The sequence below is a fragment of the Gigantopelta aegis genome, chromosome 4, assembly GCF_016097555.1.
Source record: "Gigantopelta aegis isolate Gae_Host chromosome 4, Gae_host_genome, whole genome shotgun sequence".
In the NCBI taxonomy this organism is placed as follows: domain Eukaryota; kingdom Metazoa; phylum Mollusca; class Gastropoda; order Neomphalida; family Peltospiridae; genus Gigantopelta; species Gigantopelta aegis.
Genome location: NC_054702.1, coordinates 39,080,061 through 39,098,768, shown reverse-complemented (window position 1 = coordinate 39,098,768; position 18,708 = coordinate 39,080,061). Strand labels below are relative to the sequence as shown.

Genomic DNA, 18,708 nt, shown 5'->3' with positions numbered 1-18,708 from the left:
CGCTGCCAGGGGAACTTAATTAATAAAGGAATTACAACTCTATTCCTAACTGGTTAATTTTTAATTAACCCTTAAATACTCATTCGGTAACCTTGTAATGCAGAATTAATACTGGTACATATCACAATAAAGACAATAACCTACAGTTTACCTAGGTCCTCTGGGATGACCGGCTAAGCTTTATCTTACCAAATACTCATATAAAAATCGTCAGATTACCGGAGACACTGTCTAAAGAATATTGGTATATTACAGTATTAGAATATTTAGAGTCGCATCAATCACATCAAGGTTATACAACAGAGCAGAAATATATAGTTACCAAGTCCGGTCTGAACTAATATAGTTCATTCAGTTGGACAACGTCCGTTCCCCTGGATACTTCCAATGTTTCTCCCCGAGCTATCTAAAATCCTAGCTATATATTATAAAAATCCCAGACTGGTCCGGAGACAGTACGCGTGACCGAATCTTATGATGTGTATATTTCCACAGCGACCAAGACGGTATATTTTCTTACATTTTCCAGACTGACCGTCTGCAATTCGCTAGAGGTACCATGGTCGCGCGGAGGTATTACGTAACCACTCTCCACATGGCCTCCACACCTGGTCTGGGTGTGTATTAGGGGGGAGGGGGGCACGGTCGCGCGGAGGTATTACGTAACCAAGCTGCACTAGCCCCCAACACAATGGACATAGCCACAGGCGAAAAGATAAGAGCATGTACCGTCACAATACCATTCGGTCAAAATTTAAAAGTCATTACACCTTCTTGGAATTTTCACATATTATAAAGATATCCTTATATTACTGGAATGTCCAAACAAAATCATAGGTGACCGGACACAATTTTGATCCACGGATCATACTGTGAATAGGTGTATGAATCACTATGCCGTTTCCTTTTTTTTCTGTGTGTAGTCGAATTAATCATGTTTTATATCCATTAATCATATTTAATTTTAAACTTTTCTGTAATGTAACAAAGAGAACATTAGTTGTGTTGCTTACAACGACTCCCAGCAGACACACAAGCACACGCATTCACTATTAAATCGGAGTTTTAAATAAACTGGAACTAAAGGAAAAAGTGACTTTTAAAAATATTTACTAGCTATTTACTGTACAGTTGTATACATAATCGAAAAGTCATTACACCTTTATAATTTTTGCACAGATAGTAATGCTGGATGAGTAAATCAATATGATATAATAAAACCGTACTATCACCGATGAAACCTTTTTACAGTCAGGGCTTGATGTACCCCATGCATAAATAAAAATGCATTAAAATTCCACCATAAATCATTTTCGCACTTTTAGTTTCAAAACAGCTTCATTGGAGTGATTAACGATGTTCTTAAAAACACAAACAGTACATATAACATTATTTTCAACTTAAAAAAAAATCATTTGTAGGTGAGTGGGACTGAGGTAGGGATGGAGGATGGGGGGAGGCGGTCATTATTCCCACATATCTGTATATACTGATACTAATATAAAGTGACCGTTCTGTCAAACGTGATGAACTAGTCAAACAAATTACACTAAGATGTGTGATATTTTATTGAATACGATGACAAAATGACAGTCCTCTGATTGCCGTCCATTTGAGGACTAACATGGAAGTACACCACAGTATGCTTAATCATACAATATTTGATTAAATTTGATTGAATTTCACTTAATTTCACAGAAGATCATCTCTTTTTGTCAAAACTGTTTTCTTTTTTTTTCGCTACGTTCACACAAACAAAAAGCAACGGTTCTTTTATATGCACCATCCCACAGACAGGGTAGTACATACGATGGTATTTGATATACCAGTCGTGGTGCACTGGCTGGAGCGAGAAATAGCCCAATGGGCCCACCGACAGGGATCGATCCCAGACCGACTGCGCATCAAGCGAGCGCTTTACCACTGGGCTACGTCCCGCCCCCAGTACACCGTTGGTGCAACGTGGAATTACAAACATTGAGCCAACGTTGGCCCAACGGACAGAATGACGGCAGTCTACGTTGGGCCGGTCGGTATACGTTGGGCCAACCACGGTGTGCTATCTGGGAAGCCACTACACTGAGTTAACCTACTTTATCCTATAACTTACCCGTGATATTCATGTCATAAACCCATGTGGTAATTTAGAAAGAAAGAAATGTTTTATTTAACGACGCACTCAACACATTTTATTTACGGTTATATGGCGTCAGACATATGGTTAAGGACCACACAGATTTTGAGAGGAAACCCGCTGTCGCCACTACATGGGCTACTCTTCCGATTAGCAGCAAGGGATCTTTTATCTGCGCTTCCCACGGGCAGGATAGCACAAACCATGGCCTTTGTTGAACCAGTTATGGATCACTGGTCGGTGCAAGTGGTTTACACCTACCCATTGAGCCTTGCGGAGCACTCACTCAAGGTTTGGAGTCGGTATCTGCATTAAAAATCCAATGCCTCAACTGGGATCCGAACCCAGTACCTACCAGCCTGTAGACCGATATGTGGTAATTTAGTTTCTTGCACACCCGTTGGTGAAAACACCGTGCGTTTATCTCACAACTGGTTGTTTAAAAACGTATCAAACTCGTTTTCGCTCGATAGATACATTTTAAAACAACTCGCTGTTAGATAAATGGTATCTAACGGCCACTCATGTATTATTCTCTATGTATTAACCCGGTTAATAATGGTATACAAATTTAAAGGTATATGCAAATGTTCACGGTCTCTCGGTAATAAAAATGTGTTGCTGTGAATAGGTCATTTATTTACAAGCCATCAATACCTGTATACCTCAGCGTAACGTTTTCATAAGATTTAGTTTAAAGTGCCTGACGTCAAAGTAATTTGTACTAATCGTGATGATGTCATATCACCGTTAAAGGGACATTCCTGAGTTTGTTGCAACTTTTAAGATGTTATCGACTAACAGAGACTTTTTAACGATTGCAATTACATATTAAATATATTTTTCTGCATACAATATTAGTGGCTGTATATTAAACGTGTTTCTGATCGTTCTAATATTTGTACTAGGTTAAATTTCATTTTACTTCCCAAAATATTATTTTTTCGTACGTACGAAATTATTTGAAGACAAACTCCAGTTAGGGCTTCTTACGAATATTAAGACGACCAGAAACACATTGAATATACAGACACCGATATTCTAAACAAGAAAATACATTTAATATGTAAGTTTAACCGTAGAACTATTTTATTAGTCGGGAACATCTTACAAACTCAGGAATGTCCCTTTAAGGGTGACTGTAGTACATAGAGATTCTAATACGAGCCTGTGTGTCGTTCAGATTTTACGAAACGAGTGTCACGATTTTTATATTTCCGAAGCGAGAGCGAGGGTAATACATAAATCCTGACACGAGTTTTGTAAAATCAGTACGACTCACACGCGAGTGTAATAATTTCTTTACTATCCATATTATTATTACCATCGCTCTCGCTCGGGCAATACAAAAATCCTGACACTGTCAGTGTTGCTACTTGCTGTTCCGGTAAGCTGTACCTTGTGTATGTACATCCAATGCTGTAGGTCCCTGCTTTCACGCATCTTCGAAATGCTGGTAAAAAGGTCGTCCTGAGATCTCGTTCGGTGACCTGCAAACACAGGGACGTTAATATTAATGTTCATTAAAGCCACTGGCCCTAATTTTCTAGGTACGTACTTTTTTTTTTTTCATTCTCCACACAATGGGCCGATTTTACTTAACCTGTTTTAGATTTACACGCGTGTATTCTTTTTACATCCAATTATCAAACATCTTCATTTAAGAAGAAAAAAAAAGAAAAAAAAAAATGTGGCTTCGAAAATTCACAATACAATGAAAGTGGAACTACTCGTTAACAGCAGAACCGTAGTGAATTTGTCACTAATTATAGGTTAAGCAGCTGAAAAAAAAAAAAAAAAAAAAAAAAACGGCTGGAGGAAAATAATGAATTAAAAACAAAATGCTGTAAAGTAATGTTAACGGTCACTATTGTAAAAAAAAGCCAAAAATATGTTACACTGCCACAAAATCTAGCGTCCTCGGCTTTACATGTTACAGATTACAAAGTAAAGTGACACATAGGTGTATTCGCGCATGCATGCGTACGAAGGTGGAACAAATCAGAGCACACACACACACACACACACGCGCGCGCACACGCACACACACACACGCACACATATATGAGGAGAGAAACATGTTCATTGTTGTAGGACAAACGGTTATTGTCCAGTAAATAATCACCAAACAACAACCTCGATAGATTAGGCCACATCAGTTTTGTACTCCATCTTTTGAAACTAGAAGGGCCGTTAACCCGCCATCTTAACGTTTCCTTCTTTGAAACTGTGAAGACGTTGACCAGTCTAACGTAACCTAGATACTCATTTCAGGGAGACTATACTGGCAGTTGACCTGCCAATCCTAGAGTTAAAATGTTTTGGTTTTTTAAAAACTAGAAATGGAATTCATTTCAGAAACTAGAAAGGTTGTAAACTTACCTACGTTGGCGTTGAAACTCATTCCAGTAACTAGAAGAGTAATAAATATGCCTACCTTAAAGGGACATCCCTGAGTTTGCTGCAATTTTTAAGATGTTATCGACTAACACAGACTTTTTGACGACTATAATTACATATCAAATATATTTCTCTGCATAAAATATTGGCTGTATATTAAACGTGTTTCTGATCGTTCTAATATTTGTACTAGGTTAAATTTCATTTTATTTCTTAACAAATATTTTTTTTGTACGTACGAAATTATTTGAAGACAAAATCCAATTTAGGCTTCTTACAAATATTAAGACGACCAGAAACACATTGAATATACAGACACTGATATTCTAAACAAGAAAATATATTTAATATGTAAGTTTAATCGTAGAAATATTTTATTAGTCGGAAACATCTTACAATGCAGCAAAGTCGGGAATGTCCCTTTAACGTTAATGCTCATTTCTTAAACTAGAAAGAATGTAGTCCTGTCTTTCTTAGCGATGAAGCTCATTCTAGAAACTCAAAGGGCCGATTTCATATGTATGGGTTATCGGTGGGTTTTGGAAACATATGGGTTAAACCTAGGTTAAACCCTGGGTCATGTTTACTGTGCATTTCACATGTCTGGTTTTCAATAACCTTAGTTTTAACACTGGGTTACAATTGTATTGCTTGTTTAAACCTGCCCTTGAGGTGGTTTTTCACTGGGTTTGCTCAAAGTAACTTTTCTTCATAGATAATGTCACCAGCAAAATGGTGTTTTACATCAGTATCGCAGAGCCATTAAATGTGAATGTATTTTTAGAAACCATTTTAACCCACTACAGTAGCAGATAAAGGGTGGGGAATCAGGGGGTTCGACCCCCCCCCCCCTCTTTTAGTCAAGATGCCCTTTTGTCGTCTTTAATTTTCTTTTAGCACGACTATATATAGAGAATAATACATGAGTGGCCGTTAGATATCATTTATCTTATAACAAGTTGTTTTAAAATGTACCTTACGAGCGAAAGCGACTTGGATACGTTTTTAATCAGCAAGTTGTAAGATAAATGGTATCTAATGGACACGAATGCATTATTTTATTTCTTACATATCCTCAAAAATCAGGTTTTAAGCAAATTTTAATATCTTTTTCGACTAAACGCTATTTACAGCCCTTCCGCTTGTAGCTAAGTTACGCGTCACAGACAAATGATTGTCAGGTTAACTATGTATCATAGTGTAATCGATTTCGACTGTGCTGTTTTTCCATTGGGTGAATGGCATTGGTGACCTGGACATCACCTAGGAGCAGCCAGTCATATGTCTTGAAATTGTTAACACACGTACATGTTAACAAGTATGTGTTATCAAAAATAACAAATGATGTTCTCATCAATGGGTGTGTAAGACAATTAGATCCACCCCTTCACACAACAATTATTCACCATGTTCGTGGTGAACGAACAACAAAGCGCCTGAGGTATATAAATGATAATAAACATGATACCAGTTTGTTTTGGGGGTTTTAAATTCATGAGTGAAACTTTTTTTTAGTTGTCATGAACTTTAGCGAGGGACATAAATTTGATAATAACTGGTATCTCATTTATTATTGTATTTATTACCCCAGCTATTTTTCTTTAAACGCCTTTATTTTAGACGCACATGAACGTACATGTATAAAAACGCTATAAACCGCTTTACACACTGTTCTGGGTATTGCTATTGCTTTGTATTTTAATCACACTCACAAATAATTTTCAAAAACAAAAGTTATCTTTATTGTGCTAAAAATATATATAATGAATTGCATTAAAATGACATTTTGTTATAATTTTAACACTAAAAACGTGTCTTATAATGACATGCTTTCGTGTTTGTCTCATCTTAATAAAGGGGGTAAAAGGCGAGATAGGCCAACAGGTTTGAAAATTTAACAAAACGCTTTCTCGTTACCATCAGGCGTACGGGTTCCTTTTTTGTTTTGGAGTGGGGGGGGTGGGGGTGGGGGGGGGAGGCTGGTTTTTGGCCCAATTAAAGGGAAATGCCCATTTCTGGGTAACAACGTGTATTCATCTGTGCATTATTACCAACAGCTATGTAGGGTTCTGTACGCATTTTACGTGGACTATAACTAATATTGTGAGTAGAATGATGGAAATACACAGTGAAACGTTTTCAGGCCAGCTTATTTTGGCCAAACATCTCCATTTTTACCCGAATATGGTTTTCCCCAGACTGTGGGGGGGGGGGGGGGATAGCTCTCTCATACACACTCTCAACACACACACACACACACACACACACACACACACACACACACCATCTTGTACGCGAATGCTAATAATATACTAGCAACGAGTTTGAACTACAAAGTAATGAAGTGTAAGCTATCCCTCGCTTACGTCCCTTTCTAGATCTGCGGGTAACCCATGTAAAAAGCGTGGTTTTGTAAACACGGGTAAACCACACCCATGTGAAATGCACCACGGGATTAGGTCTTGGTCAAGTTGTTCAGTGTTTTATGTAAACCAGTGTTCAACCTAGGTTTTCATATAACCTGGTGTTATGAAACCCAGACACGTGAAATCGGCCCAAAGTGTTGAAGACCTGCTTACTTTTGCGATAAAAAACATTCTGGAGACAAGAAGGGTTGTAGACCTGTCCTACCTTGGCGCTGATGCTCATTTCTAAACTTCTGTCTACCTTGGCGCTGATGCTCATTTCTAAACTTCTGTCTACCTTAGCGCTGATGTTCATTTCTAAACTTCTGTCTACCTTGGTCTGACCTTGGCTAAACTTCTGTCTACCTTGGCGTTGACGCTCATTTCTAAACTTCTGTCTACCTTGGCGCTGATGCTCATTTCTAAACTTCTGTCTACCTTGGCGCTGATGTTCATTTCTAAACTTCTGTCTACCTTGGCGCTGATGCTCATTTCTAAACTTCTGTCTACCTTGGCGCTGATGCTCATTTCTAAACTTCTCTCTACCTTACCGCTGATGTTCATTTCTAAACTTCTGTCTACCTTGGCGCTGATGCTCATTTCTAAACTTCTGTCTACCTTGGCGCTGATGCTCATTTCTAAACTTCTGTCTACCTTGGCGCTGATGTTCATTTCTAAACTTCTGTCTACCTTAGCGCTGATGTTCATTTCTAAACTTCTGTCTACCTTGGCGCTGATGTTCATTTCTAAACTTCTGTCTACCTTGGCGCTGATGTTCATTTCTAAACTTCTGTCTACCTTGGCGCTGACGCTCATTTCTAAACTTCTCTCTACCTTAGCGTTGATGCTCATTTCTAAACTTCTGTCTACCTTAGCGCTGACGCTCATTTCTAAAGTTCTCTCTACCTTAGCGCTGACGCTCATTTCTAAACTTCTGTCTACCTTGGCGCTGATGCTTATTTCTAAACTTCTGTCTACCTTGGCGCTGATGCTTATTTCTAAACTTCTGTCTACCTTGGCGCTGATGCTTATTTCTAAACTTCTGTCTACCTTAGCGCTGACGCTCATTTCTAAACTTCTGTCTACCTTGGCGCTGATGCTCATTTCTAAACTTCTGTCTACCTTGGCGCTGATGCTTATTTCTAAACTTCTGTCTACCTTGGCGCTGATGTTCTGTCTACCTTAGCATTGACGCTCATTTTTAAACTTCTGTCTACCTTGGCGCTGACGCTCATTTCTAAACGTCTGTCTACCTTAGCGTTAAAAAACATTCCGGAATCTGGATGGATTATAGATCTATCTGCCTACCTTGGCGTTGAAAAAAACAACATTCTAGAAACTGGAAGGATTATTGATCAGCCTACCTTGGCGTCGAAAAACATTCTGGAAATAGGGAGGTTCTCGGGGCCATCATAAGCTGCAATATGCTTGCATCCAGCATTTGCTCGAATATATCGAGGATGGTTCCTGAGGTATATAAATGATAATAAACATGATACCAGTTTGTTTTGGGGGTTTTAAATTCATGAGTGAAACTTTTTTTTAGTTGTCATGAACTTTAGCGAGGGACATAAATTTGATAATAACTGGTATCTCATTTATTATTGTATTTATTACCCCAGCTATTTTTCTTTAAACGCCTTTATTTTAGACGCACATGAACGTACATGTATAAAAACGCTATAAACCGCTTTACACACTGTTCTGGGTATTGCTATTGCTTTGTATTTTAATCACACTCACAAATAATTTTCAAAAACAAAAGTTATCTTTATTGTGCTAAAAATATATATAATGAATTGCATTAAAATGACATTTTGTTATAATTTTAACACTAAAAACGTGTCTTATAATGACATGCTTTCGTGTTTGTCTCATCTTAATAAAGGGGGTAAAAGGCGAGATAGGCCAACAGGTTTGAAAATTTAACAAAACGCTTTCTCGTTACCATCAGGCGTACGGGTTCCTTTTTTGTTTTGGAGTGGGGGGGGGGGGGGTGGGGGGGGGAGGCTGGTTTTTGGCCCAATTAAAGGGAAATGCCCATTTCTGGGTAACAACGTGTATTCATCTGTGCATTATTACCAACAGCTATGTAGGGTTCTGTACGCATTTTACGTGGACTATAACTAATATTGTGAGTAGAATGATGGAAATACACAGTGAAACGTTTTCAGGCCAGCTTATTTTGGCCAAACATCTCCATTTTTACCCGAATATGGTTTGCCCCAGACTGTGGGGGGGGGGGGGAGATAGCTCTCTCACACACACACACACACACACACACACACACACACACACACACCATCTTGTACGCGAATGCTAATAATATACTAGCAACGAGTTTGAACTACAAAGTAATGAAGTGTAAGCTATCCCTCGCTTACGTCCCTTTCTAGATCTGCGGGTAACCCATGTAAAAAGCGTGGTTTTGTAAACACGGGTAAACCACACCCATGTGAAATGCACCACGGGAAACTCAAAGTGTTGAAGACCTGCTTACTTTTGCGATGAAAAACATTCTGGAGACAAGAAGGGTTGTAGACCTGTCCTACCTTAGCGCTGATGCTCATTTCTAAACTTCTGTCTACCTTAGCGCTGACGCTCATTTCTAAAGTTCTCTTTACCTTAGCGTTAACGCTCATTTCTAAACTTCTGCCTACCTTAGCGCTGATGCTCATTTCTAAACTTCTGTCTACTTTAGCGCTGATGCTCATTTCTAAACTTCTGTCTACCTTAGCGTTGACGCTCATTTCTAAACTTCTGTCTACCTTAGCGCTGATGCTCATTTCTAAACTTCTGTCTACCTTAGCGTTGACGCTCATTTCTAAACTGCTGTCTACCTTAGCGCTGACGCTCATTTCTAAACTGCTGTCTACCTTAGCGTTGACTCTCATTTCTAAACTTCTGTCTACTTTAGCGCTGATGCTTATTTCTAAACTTCTGTCTACTTTAGCGTTGACGCTCATTTCTAAACTTCTGTCTACTTTAGCGCTGATGCTCATTTCTAAACTTCTGTCTACCTTAGCGTTGACGCTCATTTCTAAACTTCTGTCTACTTTAGCGCTGATGCTTATTTCTAAACTTCTGTCTACCTTAGCGCTGACGCTCATTTCTAAACTTCTGTCTACCTTAGCGTTGACGCTCATTTCTAAACTTCTGTCTACCTTAGCGCTGACGCTCATTTCTAAACTTCTGTCTACCTTAGCGCTGACGCTCATTTCTAAACTTCTGTCTACTTTAGCGTTGACGCTCATTTCTAAACTTCTGTCTACTTTAGCGCTGATGCTTATTTCTAAACTTCTGTCTACCTTAGCGCTGACGCTCATTTCTAAACTTCTGTCTACCTTAGCGCTGACGCTCATTTCTAAACTTCTGTCTACCTTGGCGCTGATGCTTATTTCTAAACTTCTGTCTACCTTGGCGCTGATGTTCTGTCTACCTTAGCATTGACGCTCATTTTTAAACTTCTGTCTACCTTGGCGCTGACGCTCATTTCTAAACGTCTGTCTACCTTAGCGTTAAAAAACATTCCGGAATCTGGATGGATTATAGATCTATCTGCCTACCTTGGCGTTGAAAAAAACATTCTAGAAACTGGAAGGATTATTGATCAGCCTACCTTGGCGTCGAAAAACATTCTGGAAACAGGGAGGTTCTCGGGGCCATCATAAGCTGCAATATGCTTGCATCCAGCATTTGCTCGAATATATCGAGGATGGTTGCCTTGGAGACCGCTCACAAAATGAGCAGCATACTCTCCAGCGAAATAGGGATCTTCTCCGTATGTTTCCTGAAAGAAACTCCATTAATTCGTACTCAGAATTAAATAATGACACATTTAGTACAAATAACTCAATAAGTTAGGGTGGTTTTCTACGACACCACTAAAACACATTGATTTATTAATCATCGGCTATTGGATGTCAAACATTTGGTAATTCTGACATATAGTCTCAGAGAGAAAACCAGCTAAACCTTTTTCCATTAGTAGCAATGGATCTTTTATATGCTACATCCCACACACAGGATAGCATATACCACGGCGTTTGATATACCAGTCGCGTAAGTCAATAAGAGAAACCATTATTATTTAAAAATCATAAATTATATGGTTATATGGTAACAACAATGATAAGTATACATCTTTACACATGTAGTACTGTCAAATGTGTGCAAACAGTGGTTAAAAGAAATAGATTAGCTATATATATGTGGGGGGTTTTGTGTGGGTTTTTTTTTTTTTTTTTCTGTTTGTGTGTGTTTGTTTTACACATTATTTATAATGTGAAAGTTGACATTTTGACTGTTGACATTTTTCCCACTGACATTTTGACCGTTGACATTTTGACAATTGATATTTTGACCTTTGGTATTTTGACCTTTGACATTTTGTCCTACAGCCCAATTCATTGGGTCCGCCTTAGATTAGGTTTCAATTGAGCTGAATGAATGAATAACTGAATATTTAACGACACCCCATCAGACAAATACACACATCGGTTATTGGGTGTCATAAAAAGGCAAGTATATGGAAATATTATTTATGCAATTATGTAAAAACACAGTGTAAAGAGCTGTGTGGAAAGTACTATACAATACAAATATATTTACAAGTAAACTTTAAAATTCACTGGCGTTGGAAGATGCCAAAAAGTGGGAAGCAAATATAAAGCAAAAATATCTGAAAAGTGGGGTGTGGGGAGTGGGGGGGGGGGGGGCACATGCCGTCCGTGCCCTCCCCCGCTTCCTAGGCCAGTGAAATTAATTCAGGGTGGAATTTAAAAGATCCCACAACATTTCTGTTGCCAAATATATAATTTCTTGTCGACTTCAGATGTTTACACTCAACCAAAATGTGTGTGTGGGGAGAGAGAGAGAGAGAGAGAGAGAGAGAGAGAGAGAGAGAGAGAGAGAGAGAGAGAGAGAAAGAGAGAGAGAGAATGTGTGTGTGTGTACTTTATAACATGCCCGTATTTCAGAGATGGCCATCCCGTGTCCGGTCTCTGGATAGCCAGTGATCTGATCCGGGACAGAACTCATATTTTTTTCATATTGGCCTCCTGACTATCGGACTGGCCTCGGTGGCGTCGTGGTTAGGTCATCGGTCTATAGGCTGGTAGGTACTGGGTTCGGATCCAGATACCGACTCTAATCTATAACTGGTTCAACAAAGGCCATGGTTTGTGCTATCCTGTCTGTGGGAAGCGCAAATAAAAGATCCCTAGCTGCCTGTCGTAAAAGAGTTGCCTATGTGGCGACAGCGGGTTTCCTCTAAAAAAAAACAGTGTCAGAATGACCATATGTTTGACGTCCAATAGCCGATGATAAGATAAAAAAATCAATGTGCTCTAGTGGCGTCGTTAAATAAAATAAACTTTTTTTCCTGACTATCGGTCGCCACAGTCTAGACCCTGCACACGCGCCTGCAAAGATTACTTCCAATCTGTGTGATAACCTTCCCCTAGAGATAATAGTCAATAATAATATTATCAACTGCATGTCCTTATGACCGTGTTATGTGGTGTTGCGAGACTGTGGATACATGTCAGTGCACCTGTACTGAGGTAAGCAGACGATAACGTCGTAATAGCTTTAATTATTAATAAGCCATGGAAAATGTCTCCCCCCCCCCCCCCCCCCCCCCCCCCGTTATTTTGGCTATTTCTATAATGCACGACACACGTCGTTTTATAACTATAAGTATAACATCTTTCGAGGGTGGGGGATGGTGCTGGAGGGGAGTGGGGAGTGGGCAAGGGGCACTGCTGCCAATACTCTAAAATTGATGTAATATCCCGAGTTGAAAATCCAATGTATAACCTCCCCATTTACTGTCATCTTCCAACGCCAGCCAAGGCCAGACCAGGACGTAAAATATAGTTTTACATATTAAAAAAAAAAATTATTTGGTCTGAAATAAAATCTTGGGGCTAGCTTCGACTAAAATATTAAATACAATGCTTTATCTAAAATATTACTTTGTCGAAATATACCAATTTATAATTGTTAAGAAATACGTAAGTGGTCGTCACCATTTCAGTAGAAAATGATTAATAAAAATATCATTAAAGGCATGTTTTTACATCGGTCTTATTATGGGTCTTCGGCCACGTGTGTTAGCCCTCGGCCAGGTGTGTTAGCCCTCGGCCAGTGTTATTAGCCCTCGGCCAGTTGTATTAGCCCTCGACCAGTTGTATTAACCCTCGACCAGTTGTATTAGTCCTCGACCAGTTGTATTAGCCCTCGACCAGTTTTATTAGTCCTCGACCAGTTGTATTAACCCTCGACCAGTTGTATTAACCCTTAGCCAGTTGTATTAACCCTCGACCAGATGTATTAGTCCTCGACCAGTTGTATTAACCCTCGACCAGTTGTATTAGCCCTCGACCAGTTGTATTAACCCTCGACCAGTTGTATTAGTCCTCGACCAGTTGTATTAACCCTCGACCAGTTTTATTAGTCCTCGTTCAGTTATATTAACCCTCGACCAGTTGTATTAAACCTCGACCAGTTGTATTATCCCTCGACCAGTTGTATTAACCCTCGGCCAGTTTTATTAGCCCTCGACCAGTTGTATTAGCCTTCGACCAGTTTTATTAGTCCTTGACCAGTTGTATTAACCCTCGACCAGTTGTATTAACCCTCAACCAGTTTTATTAGTCCTCGTCCAGTTGTATTAACCCTCGACCAGTTGTATTAACCCTCGACCAGTTTTATTAGTCCTCGACCAGTTGTATTAAACCTCGACCAGTTGTATTAGTCCTCGACCAGTTGTATTAGCCCTCGACCAGTTGTATTAACCCTCGGCCAGTTTTATTAGTCCTCGACCAGTTGTATTAACCCTCGACCAGTTGTATTAACCCTCGACCAGTTGTATTAGTCCTCGACCAGTTGTATTAACCCTCGACCAGTTGTATTAGCCCTCGACCAGTTGTATTAACCCTCGACCAGTTGTATTAGTCCTCGACCAGTTGTATTAACCCTCGACCAGTTTTATTAGTCCTCGTTCAGTTATATTAACCCTCGACCAGTTGTATTAAACCTCGACCAGTTGTATTATCCCTCGACCAGTTGTATTAACCCTCGGCCAGTTTTATTAGACCTCGACCAGTTGTATTAGCCGGGACCAGTTTCTTAGTCCTTGCCAGTTGTATTAACCCTCGACCAGTTGTATTAACCCTTATTTTATTAGTCCTCGTCAGTTGTATTAACCCTCGACCAGTTGTATTAACCCTCGACCAGTTTTATTAGTCCTCGACCAGTTGTATTAAACCTCGACCAGTTGTATTAGTCCTCGACCAGTTGTATTAGCCCTCGACCAGTTGTATTAACCCTCGGCCAGTTTTATTAGTCCTCGACCAGTTGTATTAACCCTCGACCAGTTGTATTAACCCTCGACCAGTTTTATTAGTCATCGACCAGTTGTATTAACCCTCGACTAGTTGTATTAACCCTCGACCAGTTTAATTAGCCCTCGACCAGTTGTATTAACCATCGACAAGTTGTATTAACCCTCGACCAGTTTTATTAGTCCTCGACCAGTTGTATTAGCCCTCGACCAGTTGTATTAGCCCTCGACCAGTTGTATTAACCCTCGACCAGTTGTATTAGTCCTCGACCAGTTGTATTAACCCTCGACCAGTTTTATTAGTCCTCGAAACCCTTATATTAACCCTCGACCAGTTGTATTAAACCTCGACCAGTTGTATTATGTGTTGTATTAACCCTCGGCCAGTTTTATTATCCCTCGACCAGTTGTATTAGTCGACCAGTTTTATTAGACCAGTTGTATTAACCCTCGACCAGTTGTATTAACCCTCAACCAGTTTTATTAGTCCTTGACCAGTTGTATTAACCCTCGACCAGTTGTATTAACCCTTAACCAGTTTTATTAGTCCTCGTCCAGTTGTATTAACCCTCGACCAGTTGTATTAACCCTCGACCAGTTTTATTAGTCCTCGACCAGTTGTATTAAACCTCGACCAGTTTTATTAGCCCTCGACCAGTTGTATTAACCATCGACAAGTTGTATTAACCCTCGACCAGTTTTATTAGTCCTCGGCCAGTTGTATTAGCCCTCGACCAGTTGTATTAGCCCTCGACCAGTTTTATTAGTCCTCGACCAGTTGTATTAACCCTCGACCAGTTTTATTAGCCCTCGACCAGTTGTATTAACCATCGACAAGTTGTATTAACCCTCGATCAGTTTTATTAGTCCTCGACCAGTTGTATTAGCCCTCGACCAGTGAATAACCCTCGACCAGTTTTATTAGTCCTCGATCAGTTGTATTAGCCCTCGACCAGTTGTATTAACCCTCGACCAGTTGTATTAACCCTCGACCAGTTTTATTATTCCTCGACCAGTTGTATTAACCCTCGACCAGTTGTATTAACCCCTCGACTAGTTGTATTAACCCTCGACCAGTTTTATTAGTCCTCGATCAGTTGTATTAACCCTCGACCAGTTGTATTTGCCCTCGACCAGTTGTATTAGCCCTCGACCAGTTGTATTAGCCCTCGCCCAGTTGTATTAGCCATCGACAAGTTGTATTAGCCATCGGCCAGTTGTATTAGCCCTCGGCCAGTTTTATTAGCCCTCGACCAGTTTTATTAGTCCTCGACCAGTTGTATTAACCCTCGACCAGTTTTATTAGCCCTCGACCAGTTGTATTAACCATCGACAAGTTGTATTAACCCTCGATCAGTTTTATTAGTCCTCGATCAGTTGTATTAGCCCTCGACCAGTTGTATTAACCCTCGACCAGTTGTATTAACCCTCGACCAGTTTTATTATTCCTCGACCAGTTGTATTAACCCTCGACCAGTTGTATTAACCCCTCGACTAGTTGTATTAACCCTCGACCAGTTGTATTAACCCTCGACCAGTTGTATTTGCCCTCGACCAGTTGTATTAGCCCTCGACCAGTTGTATTAGCCCTCGCCCAGTTGTATTAGCCATCGACAAGTTGTATTAGCCATCGGCCAGTTGTATTAGCCCTCGGCCAGTTTTATTAGCCCTCGACAAGTTGTATTAGCCCTCGACAAGTTGTATTAGCCCCTGCCAGTTGTATTAGCCCTCGACAAGTTGTATTAGCCCTCGACCAGTTGTATTAGCCCTCGACCAGTTGTATTAGCCCTCGGACAGTTTTATTAGTCCTTGACCAGTTCTATTAGTCCTCGACCAGTTGAATTAGCCCTCTGCCAGATGTATTAGCCCTCGGCCAGTTGAATTAGCCCTCGGCCAGTTGTATTGGCCTCGATAAGTTGTATTAGCCTCGATAAGTTGTATTAGCCCTCGGCCAGTTGTATTAGTCCTCGACCAGTTTTATTAGCCCTCGACCAGTTTTATTAGCCCTCAGCCAGTTGTATTAGTCCTCGGCCAGTGTTATTAGCCCTCGGCCAGTTGTATTAGGCCTCGGCCAGGTGTATTAGCCCTCGACCAGTTGTATTAGCCCTAGGGCTGCTGTATTGGCCCTCTGATGATGCCACGAACATATACAGTCAACATCGGGCCAATACAACTATCATCGGGCCTATAACAAGGCCAATATGAAAACGCCCATTCAATAAAATAATGATATTAACCTGGTTTCGTCCCCATCTGGGATCTCTGAGGATGTTGATGACCGGGCTGAAGCAGCTCAGTCCCTTGTGGTCCCCGTATTGGCCTTTCTTCACGTAGTCGTTGTACTTGGCATGGACCTCCACCGCCGTGGCCTCACTCACTCGAAATATCAAGTCGGTACTGCAAAATGGAAAAAAAAAGAAAAAAAGTTTGGTTCGTTTAACGACAACACTAAAGCACATTGATTAATTAATCATTGGCTATTGGATGTCAAACACATGTTAATTTTGACACATAGTCATCAGACATTTTTTTTCTAATGCAGCAAAGGATCTTTTATATACACTTTCCCACAGACGGAATAGCACACACCACAGCCACTGGCTGGAACGTGAAATAGCTCAATGGGGGCCGATCCCAAAACCGACCGCGCATCAAGCAAGCGTTTTACCACAGGGCTACGCCCCGCCCATTGTACTGCAAAATGAAGGCACACAATTAAAAAAATAAAATTAAAAGGTCACTTTCAGGTTTCTCCTTTAATTTAAAACAGGGCACACGAAATATCAAGTCAATACTGCAAAGTGAAGGCACACAATTAAAAACACATCAAAAGGTCGCTTTGAGGTTTCTCCTTTAAATCAAAACAGAGCGTTGCAATTGTCTGTCTGTATTTGCCTGTGTGCCTCTCTCTTCGTGCCTGTCTGCCTGTCTGTCTGTCTGTGTGTGTCTCTTTGACTGCTTGCTTGTTTATTACTGTCATTTGCATCTGCTTGTTGAATTATAATTTTCAAAGCTACTGACCCTAGTTTTAAGCAGTGTAAAATATACGCTTGCTTATTTTCATTCATTTCATTTTTCATTTCAATTTATTTCGTGCTTATATCCAATTAAGGTTCAAGCACACTGTCCTGGGCACACACCTCAGCTATTTGGGCTGTCTGTCCAGGACAGTGGGTTAGTTGTTAGTTGGATGGTGGTTAGTGAGAGAGAAGAGGGTGTAGTGGCCTTACACCTACCCATTGAGCCCTTAAGAACTCGATCTGGGTTGGAGCCGGTACTGGGCTGCGAACCCTGTACCTACCAGCTTGTAGTCCGAATCGTGGAGAAGATTTCAGTCAAACTGATTATTACCTGAAGGCTGCAGCAAGGCCAATGGCCTGTGGATAAGACGTGGCATTCCCGGCTTCTGCGTCTCCCCGCAGACACTCTGTGTTCCACGAATAAGGGCCGATACCGAGTCTTTTAATTGGAGGAGCAGGTCCGCCGAAGCGCCCAAAACCCCCCTTCGCCAACTGGAACATGACCTCTGCGAGAGTAAGACGACCTACCAGGTCGTTTACTCGGTCCTCCCAAGGCAGCGAGATGTTCCTGAATGGGTAATCGTCCATGGGAACAACCCCTCTCATCAGTAGTGGAATAACCATAACGGAAACACTAAAGGACAGCATACTCAGTCTGAAAGAAAAAAGAAGAAGAAAGGAATGTTTTATTTAACGACGTACTCAACACATTTTATTTACGGTTATATGGCGTCAGACATATGGTTAAGGACCACACAGATTGTGAGAGGAAACCCGCTGTCGCCACTATATGGGCTACTCTTCCGATTAGCAGCAAGGGATCTTTTATTTGCGCTTCCCACAGGCAGGATAGTACAAACCATGGCCTTTGTTGGTCCAGTTATGGATCACTGGTCGGTGCAAGTGGTTTACACCTACCCACTGAGCCTTGCGGAGCACTCACTCAGGGTTTGGAGTCGGTATCTGGATTAAAAATACCATGCCTCGACTGGGATCCGAACCCAGTACCTACCAGCCTGTAGACCGATGGCCTACCACGAGGCCACCGAGGCCGGTGAAAAAAAAAGAACAGATACTTTGAAGGGAATTTAAAAAAAAGATAGTTAAACGTTGATTAACAACACCACTAGAGCACATTGATTTATTAATCATCGGCTGTCAAACATTTGGTAATTTTGACACATAGTCTTAGAGAGGAAACCCTCTTGATTTGGGATAAACAAGAAAGGCGTACTAGCACATGTATTTGTTTGATGGCACCTCAGTAAATTTTAATCTATGGTTATTTCGACATTTGCTCGATAGGAAGACAGGAAACCTACCTATAAAGAAAGAAAACGAAAACAATTAAACCATGTTCAAATTATACCGAAACAATATAAATTATTAAAATTGCAGATC

At 40.5% G+C, this 18,708-nt stretch overlaps 1 protein-coding gene across 4 annotated transcripts in view; it reads right to left on the bottom strand.

Annotated features, from left to right (window-relative positions):
* Positions 1 to 18,708, bottom strand: part of LOC121370526 (probable beta-D-xylosidase 2) — a 165,648-nt gene that overhangs the window by 27,076 nt on the left and 119,864 nt on the right. For all 4 annotated transcript variants that reach the window (XM_041495812.1, XM_041495813.1, XM_041495815.1 and 1 more), the window contains exons 3-6: positions 17,639 to 17,962; positions 16,525 to 16,684; positions 10,559 to 10,729; positions 3,533 to 3,624 (exon numbers count right to left, since the gene is read on the bottom strand). In XM_041495812.1, the coding sequence (XP_041351746.1) occupies positions 3,533 to 3,624; positions 10,559 to 10,729; positions 16,525 to 16,684; positions 17,639 to 17,955 (740 nt within the window). In that variant the 5' untranslated portion in view covers positions 17,956 to 17,962. The remainder of the gene's footprint in view (positions 1 to 3,532; positions 3,625 to 10,558; positions 10,730 to 16,524; positions 16,685 to 17,638; positions 17,963 to 18,708) is intronic.